Consider the following 16219-nt stretch of genomic DNA (forward strand, 5'->3'; position numbering starts at 1 on the left):
CGGTTGACTTTAGTTGTGTTGCCAGTATTTTTGTTGGGTTTTGGGGAGCGTGGCTCACCGAGACCCTCACTTCACCATTCCAGAAGCTCATCTCCCTTGAAAGCCTTTTTATTTATTTTTTATTTATTTATTTTATTTTTTGTCTTTTGTTGTTGTTGTTGTTGCTGCTCTTTCTTGGGCCGCTCCCGTGGCATATGGAGGTTCCCAGGCTAGGGGTCCAATCGGAGCTGTAGCCACCGGCCTACGCCAGAGCCACAGCAACGCGGGATGCGAGCCGCATCTGCAACCTACACCACAGCAACGCCGGATCCTTAACCCACTGAGCAAGGGCAGGGACCAAACCCGCAACCTCATGGTTCCTAGTCGGATTCGTTAACCACTGCGCCACGACGGGAACTCCCTTGAAAGCCTTTTTAAAAGAGAAGACCCTCAGTAAGATGGGGAGATGAATCCAGGATGAAGCCATGAGATACGCAAAGAGGAGAACATACCCTAGAAAAGGATAATGTTGCCTGAATGGGCAGTGCTTCTCCCGTGGTGGGAATATACATAAATGAGACAGATAATTCAGGAATAAATTAGAAGCATGGCTGGGGAAGGGACGGGGAGACTTGACGGAAGGAGAACAAGCCAGAGGGTGATGAACTCATGCTAGGGGACCTGTCCTGTTTAAGGAAACACACCGATTTGTTAAGCTTAGGGAGTTGATGGGGGAGGAGTTCCCACTGCGGTACCATGGGTTAAGAACCTGTCTGCAGCGTCTCGGGTTGATGTGGAGGCACAGGTTCGATCGTCGGCCCAGTGCAGTGGGTGAAAGGATCGTGGCATTGCAATGGCTGTGGCACAGGTCGCAGCTTGGATTCAATCCCTGGGCCTGGGAATTCCCACATGCCACGGGTGCAGCCATAAAAAGAAAGAAAGAAAAAAAAAAGCTGACGGGGGTTGGGGGGGTGGGAAATATGCATAATTAAGGGTCAAAAGTTAGGGTTAAGCATGAGAAGAGTATAAATGAGATATGTTATTTTCTGGTTTTGTTTTTGTTTTTTTCTTTTTGCCTTTTCTAGGGCCGCGCCCGCAGCATATGGAGGTTCCCAGGCTAGGAGTCTAATCGGAGCTGTAGCTGCCGGCCTACACCACAGCCACAGCAACTCGGGATCCGAGCTACGTCTGCGACCTACACCACAGCTCACAGCAACACCGGATCCTTAACCCACCGAGCAAGGCTGGGGATCGAACCTGCAACCTCATGGTTCCTAGTCGGATTCGTTAACCACTGCGCCATGACGGGAACTCCTGGGATACATTATTTTCTACAGAATAATGTGATCTTGCCAATCGAAAGTAGAAAATCCAAACTTTTCAACTGAAGGAAAGACCTTTTGACCATTCCGAGATGGAAAGGAGGAGAAAGCAGAGTAAACAGAAAACACAAAATGAGAAAGTCCTAACACAACGTGAATGAATCAAAAGATGACTGAGACCCACAAATCAGTGACTCTTCGATTGGCTATAAAATAAGTTGCAATAATATATTTTTTGGTGAGAGACCATTTAAACAAAATTGGAAAATCGAACGTTAAAAAATCCTGGCACATTAAAAATGAAAGAACTCCATGGTAGCAATTTTAACATCAGAAGGAAAAAAAAAATGAATTTAGGGTAAAAAACAACAAAGGACAAATAGAGATATTATAACATTAATAAGGAATAATAAATCAAGAAAAATAATTATAAACATACACAGGCCCGGTCATGTCCCTCAAAATATATAAAGCAACAAACAGCAAAAATGGGGGAAGGTGGGCGGGTCAATGTAGGGGGAGGGGATTAAGAGGTACAAACTATTTTTTTTTTCTTTTTTTCTTTTTGCCATTTCTAGGGCCACTCCCGAGACATATGGAGGTTCCCAGGCTAGGGGTCTAATTGGAGCTGTAGCCTCTGGCCTACGCCACAGCCACAGCAGCACAGGATCCGAGCCACATCTGCGACCACACCACAGCTCACAGCAACACCGAGTCCTTAACCCACGGAGGGAGGCCAGGGATCGAACCCTCAACCACATGGTTCCTAGTCGGATTCGTTAACCACTGAGCCACGACGGGAATTCCGGTACAAACTATTATATATAAAATAAACTAGAAGTATATATTGTACAACATGGGGATGCCAGCCAATATTTTATAATAACTCTAAATGGAGTATAAACTTTATTTATTTTTTTATTTTTTTAGGGCCGCATTCTCGGCGTATGGAGGTTCCCAGGCTAGGGGTCCAATCAGAGCAACAGCTGCCGGCCTACACCACAGCCACAGCAACGCCAGATCCTTAACCCACTGAGCAAGGCTAGGGATCGAACCTGCAACCTCATGGTTCCTAGTCGGATTTGATTCTGCAGCAGCGCGACGGGAACCCCGGAGTACAACCTTTAAAACCTGTGACTCACTCTATTGTCCACCTGTAACTGACATAATATTGTATAGCAACTGTACTTCAATAAATAAAATAAAACAAAAAAAACTGAGGGAAACAGATAAACCAACAATTATATCTGGAGGTTGTATCACGATTCTTTCAGAATATGATATATCAAGCAGGTCAAATATAAGCAAAATAGAACATCTGACTAACAATTAATAGTCAAACTAAAATATGTGTACACACAGAACACTTTATATCTAACAAACAAAGAAAATCCCCACAAATTACAAAGAATGGCATGGCTTACATTTCCCAACCATAGAGAAAGAAAGTTAGAATTTAATAAAAGAACTCCTTTTTTTTTTTTTTCTTTTTTCTTTGTAGGGCTGCACCTGCGGCATATGGAGGTTCCCAGGCTAGGGGTCAAATCAGAGCTGTAGCCACCGGCCTACACCAGAGCCACAGCAACGCCAGATCCAAGCCACGTCTGTGACCTACACCACAGCTCATGGCAATGCCGGATCCTTAACCCACTGAGCAAGGCCAGGGATTGAACCCGCATCCTCATGGTTCCTAGTCAGATTCGTTAACCACTGAGCCACAATGGGAACTCCAGGAGGAAAATACTTTTGAAAATGCAAGGCATGATCCTGGCTCATAGCCCTGGAGGTTGGTGTAGCCAGGCTGTGAGAACCCCTGAAATCCTTTCTTTCCCAAACAGGTCAAATTCCTCGTGGGGCGGAGAAGAGCCCTCCTGGCCCTACACTTGCTCCGGTCTTGCTAAGTCTTTGGTAGCTGGAGCGCCAAGGAGCAGCAGCTTTGCTGAAGGAAGAAGGCAGCTCCCCTCCTCCAGAGGAATCTCAAGCTCCTTTAGCACAAAAAGAACAGATCTGGGAGCTCTACTCCCCATCCCAGAACCCTCAGCTCCGAGAGCCAAACTCAGGAAGAGACAGATCCTTCCTCCATTAGACCTGCCTTTTTTGTTTGTTTGTTTGCCTCCCCTGGGGCATGCAGAAGTTCCCGGGCCCAGGATTGAACTCATGCCACGGCAGTGACAATGCTGGATCTTTAACTGCTAGGCCACCAGGGAACTCCTAGATCTGCTGCTTCTTTCCTTTCTTTTCTTGCCACAGCATGTGGAAGTCCCAGGGCCAGGGATCGAACCCAAGCCATAGTTGCGACCCAAGCCACAGCTGTGGCAATGCCAGGTCCTTAACCCGATGTACCACAAGGGAATGTCCGAATTAAAACCTTCTTTTTTTTTTTTTTTAACTTTAGGGCCGCACCCTCAGCATATGGAGGTGCCCAGGCTAGGGGTCCAATCAAAGCTGTAGCTCTGGCCTACACCACAGCCACAGCCACAGCCACAGCCACAGCATATCCGAGCTGCATCTGCGACCTACACCACAGCTCATGGCAACGCCAGATCCTTAACCCACTGAGCAAGCCAGGGATCGAACCCGTAACCTCATGGTTCCCAGTCGGATGCGTTTCCCCTGCGCCACGATGGGAACTCCAAAAGCAATTTTTTAATTGTGGTTGAAACAAATTGACCATCTTGAGCAGCTGTAAGTGTACCGTTCACTAGAGATAAATCCGCTCACGTCATTGTGCAACCAGATCCAGACTCTTTCATCTTGGAAAACGACACCTTTGCCCCCATTAAACACCACCTCCCATCTCCCCCGCTCCTAAACCTGTAACAACCCGTTCTGCTTTCTGTCTGCATCAATTTGGCCACCGTAGGTACCTCATGTTACTGAGCCAGGTTCGAGCCAAATGCCAGGCGCTCAGGGCTGCAGCCACGAAAGGGTTAACTCAGGAGGCGCCAAGCTGGTAGACTCCTCTCAAACCCACCTCCCTGAAGGCGAGGGAGGAGGGCTATTTATGGGTTAAAGAAGCAGGGTGGTCTGAGGCCTGGGGGGCTGGGGAAGCGAGATTAGAGAGATAAGAAAAAGGCGAGTCAATTGTTCTCTGCAGGTGCAGGTGCGTCTGAGTTACAGGCTTCTTCACGTTCAGAAAAAAGCAGTGTTTTTCACTCACCTCCAACAGCTCACAAGGGTTTCCAATTTTTTGGTATGTTTGTTAGTGCTTGTTATTTTCTGGGATTTTTTTTTCTTTTTTTTTAGGGCTACACCTGAGGCACATGGATTGTCCCGGGTAGGGGTCACATCAGAGCCGCAGCTGCTGGTCTATGCCGAAGCTTGCAGCAATGCCGGGTTGTTAACCCACTGAGTGAGGCCAAGGATCGAACCCTAATCCTCATGGATACTAATCAGATTCTTAACCTACTGAGCCACAACAGGAACTCCCCTTTTTTTTTTTTTTTTTTTTTTTTAATAGTAGTCATTCTAATGGGTGTGACACGATATCTTATCACAATTTTGGTTTGCGTTTCCCTAATGATCACTGATGTGGAGCATCTTTTTATGTGTTTGCTGGCTACTTGTATATGCTCTTAGGGGAATTGTCTATTCAAGTCCTTTGCCTGTGTTTGTGATCAGGTTGGTTTTTGTTGTTAGTTGTGTTCTTTATATATTCTGGATATTAACACCTTGTCAGGTGTATGGCTGGCAACTATTCTCTCCCATTCCATCGGCTGCCTTTGCACCCTGTTGATTGTGTCCTTGGATGCTGGTCATGCCCCTTGGCAGCCTTCGTCCTCCACCTGTAAACCCCATCACCTGTTCGCATTGGTGGAGGTCACACTGGCAGTAGGGGGCCCCAGTTTGGATATAGTAATGGTACCTGGTGGCTCTTTTTCCTCTTCCAAGTTGCCCCCGTCCTTTTTTTGGGTCATGCCCTTGGCATGCTGACGTTCCCAGCCAGGGACTGAACCCAAGCACAGCAGTGCCAACACTGGACCTTAACCTACTGAGCCACCAGGGAACTCCAAAACCTGCTTTGTTTTCTAAATGCTTCTTTAGTCCCTGTCCAGGAAAATGCCAAGTAAAATCCAGATATTACCTATCCTGCTCTGGCCCTCTGTGGAAGACAGGATTTCTTCAAAGGATCCCCCAAGTTGGTCTGGTCACCAGCCCCAGGGTAGGACACGGCCAGATGTGTTTGCTGCCCACAACAGGCAGGGTGGCAGCTGTCAGGAAGAGAGGAGGCATTCAGGTCCTCTCACAAGTTTCTTAGAAGAGGTGGCCCAGGGTGGGGGGTTGTCCACATTTAAGGCAGGTCCATTGGAGACACCCAAACACAGCTCCTTACCGAATTCGCCTCCCTGAAGGCACGCACCTCACTATGCTCCAGCGGAAACCTCAAAAGCCAGGACAGCCTGCAAGCAAGGTTCTCTCCTTCCCCAAGAATAGTCTCTTTTCTGGGAAATGGGCACACAGAGTTTGATGTTTTTGCCAAGAACCATAGAAAGAATCACTGATGCCACCTGCTTCCGGAGAGACAGGAAGGTGCCATATCGTGGTAGACGGGAGGGTATGAGGATTTGCTCAAAGGTGACAAGTCCTCCCATTTTTTCCCACCTGTGGTGGGTGCACGCTGGCCGGAGCAGACTGGCTGGTAAATGCTCATGAGGCCCTTCTGCAGGCACCCGGATATCAACTGGTGAGGCCCCAGCCAGGGTTGGGAGGAATGGGGGCTGAGCAGCAGGCGATTACTGTCCAGACTCTGCCCCCACCCCATGGCCGCTGTCAGCACAAGGATTTGCAGGTGGAAGGAGCAGCATCGCCCCTGTTTCTCGCACACTTACACTGACTCCCCCGCCCCTGACCAAGACTCAAGCAGCCTAAGGGCAGCCTGTCTCCCGGGAAGAAATACCAGGGGCTGCTCTGGGCTGGCAGGGCTGCTCAAACTTTGGTCTTTTACTGGCCAAGGTGTGAGCAAACTCTGCAGCCGCCCCCTTTCCCAGGCCCCTCTCCCAGAGGTGTCCTACCTCTCACTCAAAGCCAGCTCAGTAGGGGCACCTGAGCTTCATTTCTTTCGATAGTTCCAAGCCCCAAGAGCGCAAGTGTCCTCACCTGGAAATGAAGCTTTGGGAAGGACAGGGGACCAGCTTGCCCAAGGAAGCCAAGTGGGCGTTTTCTCGTGTATTTGGTGCCCTCTGGTGGAATGCTTCTGAACTGCGGGCTGAATCTCTTCCTCCTTTCCAGTCTTGGTTTGCTCTCAGCAGCCCCAGCTCGTGGCCCTCAACTAATGACCCCTCAACTAATGACCCTCACGTTCCCTGGGAAGGTAGAAAGCGGCTTCTTAGGCCTGAGAGGATGCCCTCACTCCTTAAACAGGGCAGAGGGATGAAAGAATTCCAGGCTGCAGCCTATGGTGACTGACACGTGCAAAGGTGGAATTTGGATGCTACTAGGAATGTTCCCTACGGAAAAATTGTCCCTTCAGAACCAGGACACAGGTTTGATTCCTGGCCTTGTGCAGTAGCTTAAAGCCTCCACCTAGTCCCTGCTTTCTTATTATGGCAGCTGGAAAAGACTCATGATAGGCGAAGGAGTTTCAGAGGTAGAATCAATTAATCAATAATACAGCTCTCGACCTATGACCTCACTTAACTCTAGCCCCTCCTAAAGGCTTGCAATTCCAAATACCATCACTTTGATAGGGATTCAACATGTGTTTGGAAGGAACACAATCCATTGGCACTGTTGAATGTTCTTCATGTGCTCTCAAAATACAGCCCTATCTTGGTTGATTAGAATAACCTGACCAAGCCAGACCCTCCAACTTCATGAAAAAATACTTACTGCTGAATTCTAAGCACTTAACCTAACCCAGATTTCTTGATTTATCACTAGAAGGCAATCCAGCCCCATGTGAAGCACTTCGCAACATGTTACCTACAACTGCTAAGAGGGTCAGGGCTGGCAGGGTTCAACCTGTGCAAGTTCATTACACTTAGGGTGACACTGCAGGGGGCCACTCTGACTCCAGCCCTTGTCTCCAACCTTATTTTCCATATACAGTCCACCAGCAAATTTAGCGTCTTATCCCTGACATGCCCCTGCCTCTGGCTCCCCTTCTAGAAAATGCCTCTCTGGGCTGGGTAATTTCATAGGCTAATGAGGGGGATGAATATTCTAATTTGGGAAAGGGGCGGGGATTTCCAGGCATTGGTGTCCAGCCCACTTTGAGGCCTCCTATGTTGGGTGCCTGTGGGTGTGTCCTTAACATGCTAATATATTACAATGAGCACATGATATGGCTCTAGGTCCTCTGGAAGGCTAATCTTCCACCATCTCGGGCCTAGTAGGTTTTCACCACTTTTTTTTTTTTTGGTATCCTGTGCTTCATGGTTGGGTCATTCTTTTTTTTTTTGGTTGTGCCTGCAGGACACAGCTCCATCCAAGGCCAGGGATCGAACCTGAGCCACAGCAGTGAGACCGCTGGATCCTTAACCCACGGAGCCACCAGAGAACTCATTCTCTTAATGGCGCCGTTTCTCACACCTGACTCAGGTGTCACGTAGAGGGGGAGAGGATGGGCTCAAAGAGATCTGGTTTGGAATTTTAACCTTCTGAGCTCTAGTTGCTTCACCTGTTACAGGAGTTGATGCTCTGACTTAATGAGATTGCTCTGTCAGGTTCTTAACACCGGCACCCCGGATTCCTGCCAATCGGGGTGCGGGAGCCCAGATCTGTCCCTGAGTCGAAAAGGTCACACAGAAGATGACCAGCACTGGTGTTTTCCAGACTATCTTCTAGGGAACACGGCGCTGCTTCTGTACCTGGAAGAAGGTTGTGACATGTCTTATGGAAGGGGAATTACAGGGGCCAACAAAGCTGAATGAGTTTGTCCATGAGGGGGCTTTCCAGAGTCTTTAATGTCTCTCGAGAATTGTAAGTTTCTAAGAGGTGATAAGTATTTATATCATTCCCAAATCAGTGAGCCCCCAAAGCCTTTTTTTTTTTTTTGTCTTTTTTAGGGCCGCACTGAGGCATATGGAAGTTTCGGGCTAGGGGTTGAACTGCAGCTGTAGCCACTGGCCTACACCACAGCCACAGCAATGCCAGATCCGAGCCACATCTGCGACCTATACCACAGCTCACGGCAACACCAGATCCTTAACCCACTGAGTGAGGCCAGGGATGGAACCTGCATCCTCATGGATACTTGCAAGATTCATTTCCGTTGAGCCAGGGAAATGGAAGTCCTTGAAGCCTTTTTTAATGCCCCAGCCCCGCCCCACCAGGATTAAGTGTTCTGCAAGACCCACGTGGGAAACGATGGTTTAAGTAAGCCTGAGTCGAGAGGTTAGTGGCTCATCCAATACTTTCCTCTTAGCTGAGACTAAGATGTGTTCGAACTCACTCTCTCTGCTAGCCAAGAGGCGGCCAGCGAAGGATTTCATTTGCTTTCAATTTTACGAAGCTGCACTAATCTAGTGGTTGGTTATTAAAGTCTCAATTCTGAGGTTTAAGTCTCTGTGACCTGGTTCTTCCTTCAATATGCAGGCCTGGAGTTTCCTGGTGGCTCAGGGGGTTAAGGATCTGGCATGGTCACCGCTGTGTCTTGGATCACTGCCCTGGCTCAGGTTGATCCCTGGCCAGGAGACTTTTGCATGCGATGGGTGTAGCCAAAAAAAAAGTGTCTTTGTTATTCTTGGTGAGAACACCTGTGTTTATGCTAATGAAGTAACTCAGGGAGGACCCCTGGTTTATGTTAATCAGGAGACTTTTGAGGGACCCTTCTACAAATGAGATGACTCAGGAAGGGGGCTGACCCTGCCAAGAAAGATCAACCGCATGACTGAATAGAGGTTTGGGGCTTTGAGCCATGTGATATCAGCCTGACTTCCAGAAGGGGACAGGGGTTGAAGACTGCGTCACAGGCCGTGAGCCACTCAAGAGCCATGCTGATATAATGAAGCCCCAGTAAAAACCATGGATGCCAAATCTTTGCCAGTCTCCCTGGCTGGTGACACTTCATATATTGCCACACGTCCGTGTACGGAGAGGGTGATGGGGTCTGACTCCTTGCCCCAGCCCCCCAAGTACCTGGATGTGAGTGTGGGTGCCTGTGTGTCAGTGAGGAGAGAGTGAGTTTCCTTTGTTCTCATCCTTATCTGCCTGCAGCATGGCTTCTTTTTTTTTTTTTTTCCTCACCCCCACGGCATATGGAGGTTCCCAGGCTAGGGGTCCAATTGGAGCTATAGCTGCCGGCCTACACCACAGCTCACGGCAACACTGGATCCGTAACCCACCGAGCGAAGCCAGGGATCGAACCCATAACCTCATGGTTCCTAGTCGGATTGGTTAACCACAGAGGCATGACAGGAACTCCACACAGCATGGTTTTTAGAGGATGCGTGGGAATGTACGTGACTCATCCAGGCTGCTGTCCCTCTGTCCCTCGCCACCTGAATCCTGCAAGGTGCATGGCCTTCCTGGCCCTATTAGTTTCATGTGAATTTCAGCAGTGGCTGAAATCAACAGCACCATGCAAAGCTCTTGCCACCCTCAGACACCAAAACAGAGTGATGACAAAGGGAAACTTGGTTTTTTTAGCAAATGTATTCTTGCTCCATTATTTTTAAAAGTCGAACAGCAAAAAGTTAATCTCCTTTTACCACAAAAGTAAGGAAAATCATGCAATGAGATGATCCCTTGGGGCCTCGGCACAGACACATTTCTCCCCACCAGGGCTACCGGCAGCCCCGGCAGGACTCATGGGTTTTGCCCCCGGGCAGGCTGGTCTGTCCATCCGCTTGGCTCCTTCCCAGATCAGCGCACCCTGACGGTCCCTCAGCCCCTTCAGTCTGAGGGTTCGTCCCTCATGGCCTTCACAAGCCAGTCCCGTTCAGTCCCCTGCTCAGAGTCGCTCGTGTCACTGGCCTCCACGGCCAGCAGCTTGGAGTAGTTGATCTTCCGTTCTCGGGGCAGTCTGGGCCGGATGGACAGGAACAAGGCCAGCCAGAGCCACAGGACCACGCAGCAGGCCTGGTAGAGAACAGCCAGGCCGAAGCGCATCCCCACGAAGCCGCCGACAAAGCTGCCCAGGCTGGCCCCGCCCCCGTAAAAGTGGCCTCGGAACATGGCATGGAGCGGTCTCTCCGTGCCCGGAGTGGCCAGGTCCTCTATGGAGGCCCCGACTGCCCACCACAGAGCCCCGTGGCTGATGGCGCTGAAGATCTGAACGGGGAGAACAGACCACCAGCTCCAGAGGAACGAGTAATACAGCAGCTGCCCCGCCAGGCAGCCCAGCCCCAACCCCACTGTGCCCACCTTGGACAGCTTCCTGAGCAGCGGAGTTTTGAACGGATGAAGCAGAATTTCCCCCAGCAAGCCCAGGGCCACCGAGAAGCCCATGACCAGCTCGCTGCTCCCGTGGTCTTTCATGTGCCAGAACAGGAAGTTCTGCACGGCACTGGTGGCGGCTCCTATCAGGAGGACAGTGAGGGCGAGGAGGATGAGGCGGGCGTCGCTACCGACGAGAGACAGGGCTTTGCCCGTTCTGTAGCTGGGCTCGCGCCGCCTGCAGAGGGGGACGGGAAAGGCAGTGCTCACCAGTAAAGCCACGGTGCTGACCAGTGCGTAGCCGTAGAAATGCACCACACCCCGGGGGCCCTTTGTCACCAAGAGGCAGTCCAGCTTTCCCACCAAGGCTGCAATGCCACACACTCCCACTGACGTGCCCAGCAGCCTCCATAACCACAGGCTTCTGTAGCGGTCAGTGGCATCCACGAAGTCCAGGTATTCATAAAGGCTGTCATCTGCCACCTGCTCCAGAGGGGCGCTCAGCAGCTCCCAGAACACCAGGGAGCCCAGGGAGAGGAGGAAAGTCCACCGCAACCCTTCCAAGGAGAGGTCAAGGGCCTGGGCATTCCCCTTGGCTGCAGACTGGTTGGCTGGACTTGCCAGCGCTGTACCCCCAGCGTGCAAAGGGACAGCAGTACTGACCACGCTGAAAGCAGCTGCCCCAGGAGTACCTGTCACCCCTGAAGAGGTAGGATGGAGAACGCCCGATGTGGTCCTGGCCCCGTGGACGGAGCCCAGAGAGTAGCCAGGCAGGTGACTGACAGATTCTCGGCCACTCTCCCCAGGTCTTCCTCTGAAACCATCGGCTCCTGCGACCCCAGTACCCTCTGGGCTGGGCGCCTGGGCCCCCCGGCGGGGCGGTTGGAGGCTGGCTCCGGGGTCGAGGTGACGTTCACGGTTAGTGCGACCCCCGGTGGCAGGACCGTCACGGTCACGCTGTGGCTTCCATTACAGGGGCGGTCTCTGTCCAAGGGCGGCACCAGGACCATCAACAGGCTGGCTCCCACCGAGCCGAGCAGCGAGCCTATCAGAAGCACCCTCCGTTTCTGGTAGCTTTTGGCCAGGAAGGCACAGAATGGAGCCCAGAAGGTGGCGATCAGATGCTTGGTTCCCATTAGGATGCCCACCCAGGGCGCGGCCAAGCCCAGCTGCCGCAGGTAGAGGGTCAGGAACGGGGTCACGCAGGCATCCCGGACCCCACACACCAGGTGGAAGAGCCTGGCCACCCACAGCGCCCTGCTGATGTCCCATTGGGGGTTGGCGCTCATGGCTGCCCGGCTCCGTCAGACCCGGGCGGGCGGAGGGCGCGGCGGGGCGCGGGGCGGGCGCGGCGTCATGTCCCCGGGAGGGGGGCTCCGAGCGGGGACCGAGCCGCAGGGCGCCTCCAGCCTCCGGCGGCGCCGCGGTCACCGGGTCAACGGCCGCCCCCGCCCCCACGTCCGGCCACCGGCCCGGAAGTGGCCCCGCCCGGAGGACTCCGCACCTAGGGGCGGGGCCCGCGCACCTGCGGGCCGCACCTGCCACGTCCCCGGGCCTCCTGGCCGCACCTGCCGGATGTGCGCGAGGGTCGCGGACTGTGGCCTGCAGGGGGCGCTCCAGGCCGCCCCCTCCCTGGGCCGGGCGTTGCCCACCAAGCTGGGTTAGATCCCTGACCTCAACTTGGGTGGGAGGGAGAGGGAATAGCGTTCATGGCGTTAGCCCCGTTTTCACATTCCTCACATCTTCACTCACATGCCCCGCTGGTCAAGAACCAAACCCCATTTCCCTCAGTGTCCACCCTCACTGACAAATCCCGCCCCTTCCCCAGATTCGCACCCCCAGCCCACCGGGCCCCCTGCCCGGCTAATTTTTCTCCCTAGGACCGCGTTGCTGTCAAACACACTACCGGTTTCTGTTTCACGGTCTCTCTTGTTAACTGCCTGCCGCCATCAGGATCAAAGTGCTATTTTTGTCCCCAGGCTCTAGAACTGTTTGATGGGAACTGAGCTGCCTCTGGAAGAGGCATGACCTTAGGTGACACAGTTTTCTTTAAGGCAGATGATCCCTAGAGAGGGACTGAGGTCAGTCTTGAGGTGGCAGCTCCGCCAAGCAGTCCTCCCAGCCTCCCCCTAACATTATGCATGTACTAGATTGTTTAGGGGACACCGAAGAGTGCTTAGTTGTCCATTTTGGGTACACACAGACCACAGCGGGTTAGCTAACATCCCAAAGCCACCCTCCAGAGGCAGGGAATACAAGCATGTTAATAATCTGAAAATCAGCAGAAGTGGATTCATTAAGGAGCCAAAGGGATACTGGCAAAATTGCACCGGTGAAGCTGGTGGTCTCCAAGTCGCATGGGTTGTTACTAAAAATTCGGAGGTGTTTTCACCCTTGGTGAACAGGGCATAGGAACCCAGAAGTTCCTGCTGTGGCTCAACAGGTTAAGAAGCCAACATAATGTCCACGAGGATGCAGGTTGGATCCCTGACCTCGCTCACTGGGTTAAGGATCCCTCGATGCCGCACGCTGCCGTGTAGGTCGCAGATGTGGCTTGGATCCAGCGTTGCTATGGCTGTGATGTAGGCTGGCAGCTGCAGCTCCGCTTCCACCTCCAGCCTGGAAACTTCCATATGCTGCCAGTGCAGCCATTAAAAAAAAGAAGAAGAATCTAGAGATTCCAGCAGTCTAAACCCTTTGGAATGGTAGCCTTTACTCCAAGACGGCCCAAGGTCCAGCCAACTGTGTTCAGTGAACTTTGCAGCCAGGTTGGTGTGGAGCATCTCATCTGGCTGGGGCTGGGGCTGGGGCTGGGGGAGGAGAAGGGCTGCTTGCCAACACATGTCTGAATGCGCAGCCAAACTTGATCTACAACATGCTTTTTTGTGTGAGCTGATGGAGAGGTTGTTGGGGGAGGAGGCCAGGAGCTTTCCCCTAACTCTGTCAGCTGGTAAACTCTGCAAATGTTTATTTCAAGAACCTGGTCATCTGGAGATCCCGGCATGGCCTGGTGGTAACGAATCCGACTAGCATCCATGAGGATGTGGGTTCCATGCCTTCCGCTGTCCCCTGGCTCTGAGAATGTGATCAGAGACCTGCCCCGACTCCCGGGGCAATGAAGCCACAAGTGAAGAGCCTAACTCTTCATCCTGCCACTCCGAACTTGGAAGGGACTTGTCCACCCCACCGCCACCATCCCCTGCGACTGCCCAGGGGACAGGGATGGGCTTATACCCGGATGTAAGTGGCTGAACTCAAAAACCAAGAAATTTGGTATCTTTCCTTTTTCTTTTTTATTCTTTTTAGGGCCACCCCTGCGGCATATGGAGGTTCCCAGGCTAGGGGTCGAATTGGAGCTACAGCTGCCGGCCTAGACCACAGCCACAGCAACACCAGATCTAAGCCACATCCACAACCTACACCATGGCTCACAGCAATGCCAGATCTTTAAACCACTGAGTGAGGCCAGGGACTGAACCTGCATCATCATGGATACTAGTTGGGTTCTTAACCCACTGAGCCACAAGGGGAACTCCCGCATTTTAATCTCTGGCTCTTCTGAAACTAACCTGCATTCCCACCTCCGTTTGGGACAGAGCTGGTCAGGAGGCCCTCAAGTGACCAAGAGGGCTGGGCAGGTGGACAGAACACACCAGTAAATATTTCTTGAAGATTTTACCTGGCCTAAGCAGTTTCATGCAGTTGGACTGAGGAATGCCTCTGCTCTCTACTAAAATGCAAGTATGGATGATATTAGATGAAGGCAGAAACACTTTAGTGTGTATTTATTGAATCTGACATTTCTGTCTCAGCCAGAAGAGATGGCCGCCTGGGAGCAGGTAAGGTGGGCAGTGGCCTGAGGGAGGAGGGATGGCGGCCCCTGCCTGCTTCCTGTGTCCCCCAGGCCGCCGGGCCCTGGCCAGGACAGCAGCTCTCACCTTGGCTTTAAGGGCCGGGCAGGGAGCCTGAGTGGGAGAAGACAGCGGGAGAGGCAGGAAATGAGAAATCCACAAAGGATGAAGCTGGGTGCGAGGAGCTGGGCTTTGGTGCAGCTTGGCCAGGGCCTGCCCGGGCTTTGTTCGGGCCTTGCTCCATCACACCCCCGCGGCCCGCTGCCCTCGCTCTAGGCACCTGCTGGCTTCTAGGACCGGCTGGAAGCCGCCCAGGGGGACTGGGCATTGGTCCGGCGGTTGGTGTGACTGTCTGGGGGCCGGCGGGGTAGTGTGCTCTTACTCGCGGGCCTGCCTCTCTTGGACTCAGCGGTTCTGTGCCCCCTTCAGGCTCATTGGACGATGCCAGAGAACGTGTTGATGGGCATTAGAAGGGGTTTGGCCTTGGCTTTGGTCCTTTCCATCTCCTGCCCATGTGAACTCAGCCACGAGGCCTTGGGTTTCTGGGCCCTGGAACACGGCTCTGGGCAGGGAGCAACCTCGAATCTGCGGGTGGAGAGAAGCCAGCTCAGGAGACCCATCTGGGTGGTGGGGGTGGGGGGGGTCACATCTGCCTGGGATTTTTTTTTTTTTTATTTTTATGGCTGAACCTGCAGCTTATGGACCTTCCCAGGCTAGGGGTCGAATTGGAGCTGCAGCTGCCGGCCTACACCACAGCCACAGCAATGCCCAGTCCAAGCCACATCTTCAACCTCTGTCACAGCTTGTGGCATCGCTGGATCCTTAAGCCATTGAGCGAGGCCAGGGACTGAACCCACAGCTTCATAGATGCTAGTTGGGTTCTTAACCCGCTGAGCCACAACGGGAACTCCTACCTGGGCATTTTAAAGGTGGGCCCTTTAATGTCGAGGGGCCCACAGAGGAAGAGGAGGGCTCTCAAGAAAGAGCCCTGAGCCTACGACAAACGCAGGGAGAGGATGAGCCTGGATGACCCAAATATACCTCCCAAGGGACACCTGTTAAGTGTCGCCTTAACTGGGGCATGGCTGTCATAGAAAGGCAGCCTGTGTTGGGGTCAGCGCCAGCATGGGGGCGCCGGATCAGGAAGGCTGCAGGCCGAGGAAATTCGGGAAACTTCGGGTTAGCCATTTATTTGCTCTTCCTCATGGAAGCAAGTCATCACTTGAGTCTGCGCCCATCAGGGACATGCGCCTGGCCCAGGATCCGCCCTGACAAGGCGCTGGGGGCTCCTGGCTGCCTTGGAGCTTTGCCCCGGGGGCGCCGAGCCCAGCCTCACCTGACCACGTCCTTGAACGTTCGCTGACCGTCCTTGTCCAGCGTCAGTGTCAGCAGTTTCTGGTCCTGACTCTGGATCTGGATGTTGGCCGTCCGGAAGGTGTTTGTCACTGTCTGCAACAGAGACAGCTCGGGTGAGCATCACCTTGGTGACAGATGGCCCAGCCAACATCTTCTACCCTGGAATCTGCTGTGTTTCAGACCAGCACTCGGGGCCCCCTGCCTCTCTTCCCACAAGTGACTCTGAGCAGTGACAACCCCACAAAAATTGCTTCTAGGCTGCCCTGGTCCTTGACTCTCCCATCATTCCCACAGTTCTTTTTCAACCTGTGGCCTTTTTTTTTTTTTGTCTTTTGAGGGCCGCACTCGTGGCATATGGAGGTTCCCAGGCTAGGAGTCTAATTGGAGCTGTAG

At 52.6% G+C, this 16219-nt stretch overlaps 2 protein-coding genes across 7 annotated transcripts in view; both read right to left on the reverse strand.

The window, feature by feature from the left end:
* On the reverse strand, positions 9878-13144 carry MFSD6L (major facilitator superfamily domain containing 6 like). Its single transcript, XM_005674644.3, is given in 2 exon segments — positions 9878-11468; positions 11471-13144. Coding segments are annotated over 2 exon segments (1770 nt in total). The 5' UTR covers positions 11909-13144; the 3' UTR covers positions 9878-10136.
* PIK3R6 (phosphoinositide-3-kinase regulatory subunit 6) overlaps positions 14378-16219 on the reverse strand; it is a 60090-nt gene continuing 58248 nt past the window's right edge. For 5 of the 6 annotated variants that reach the window (XM_021067869.1, XM_021067870.1, XM_021067867.1 and 2 more), the window contains 2 exons: positions 15807-15919; positions 14378-15055 (listed from right to left, as the gene is read on the reverse strand). In XM_021067869.1, coding sequence (XP_020923528.1) covers positions 14902-15055; positions 15807-15919 — 267 coding nt within the window. In that variant the 3' untranslated portion in view covers positions 14378-14901. The remainder of the gene's footprint in view (positions 15056-15806; positions 15920-16219) is intronic. The other variant, XM_021067865.1, reaches the window with a different exon arrangement.

The sequence above is a fragment of the Sus scrofa genome, chromosome 12 (assembly GCF_000003025.6).
Source record: "Sus scrofa isolate TJ Tabasco breed Duroc chromosome 12, Sscrofa11.1, whole genome shotgun sequence".
Taxonomy (NCBI): domain Eukaryota; kingdom Metazoa; phylum Chordata; class Mammalia; order Artiodactyla; family Suidae; genus Sus; species Sus scrofa.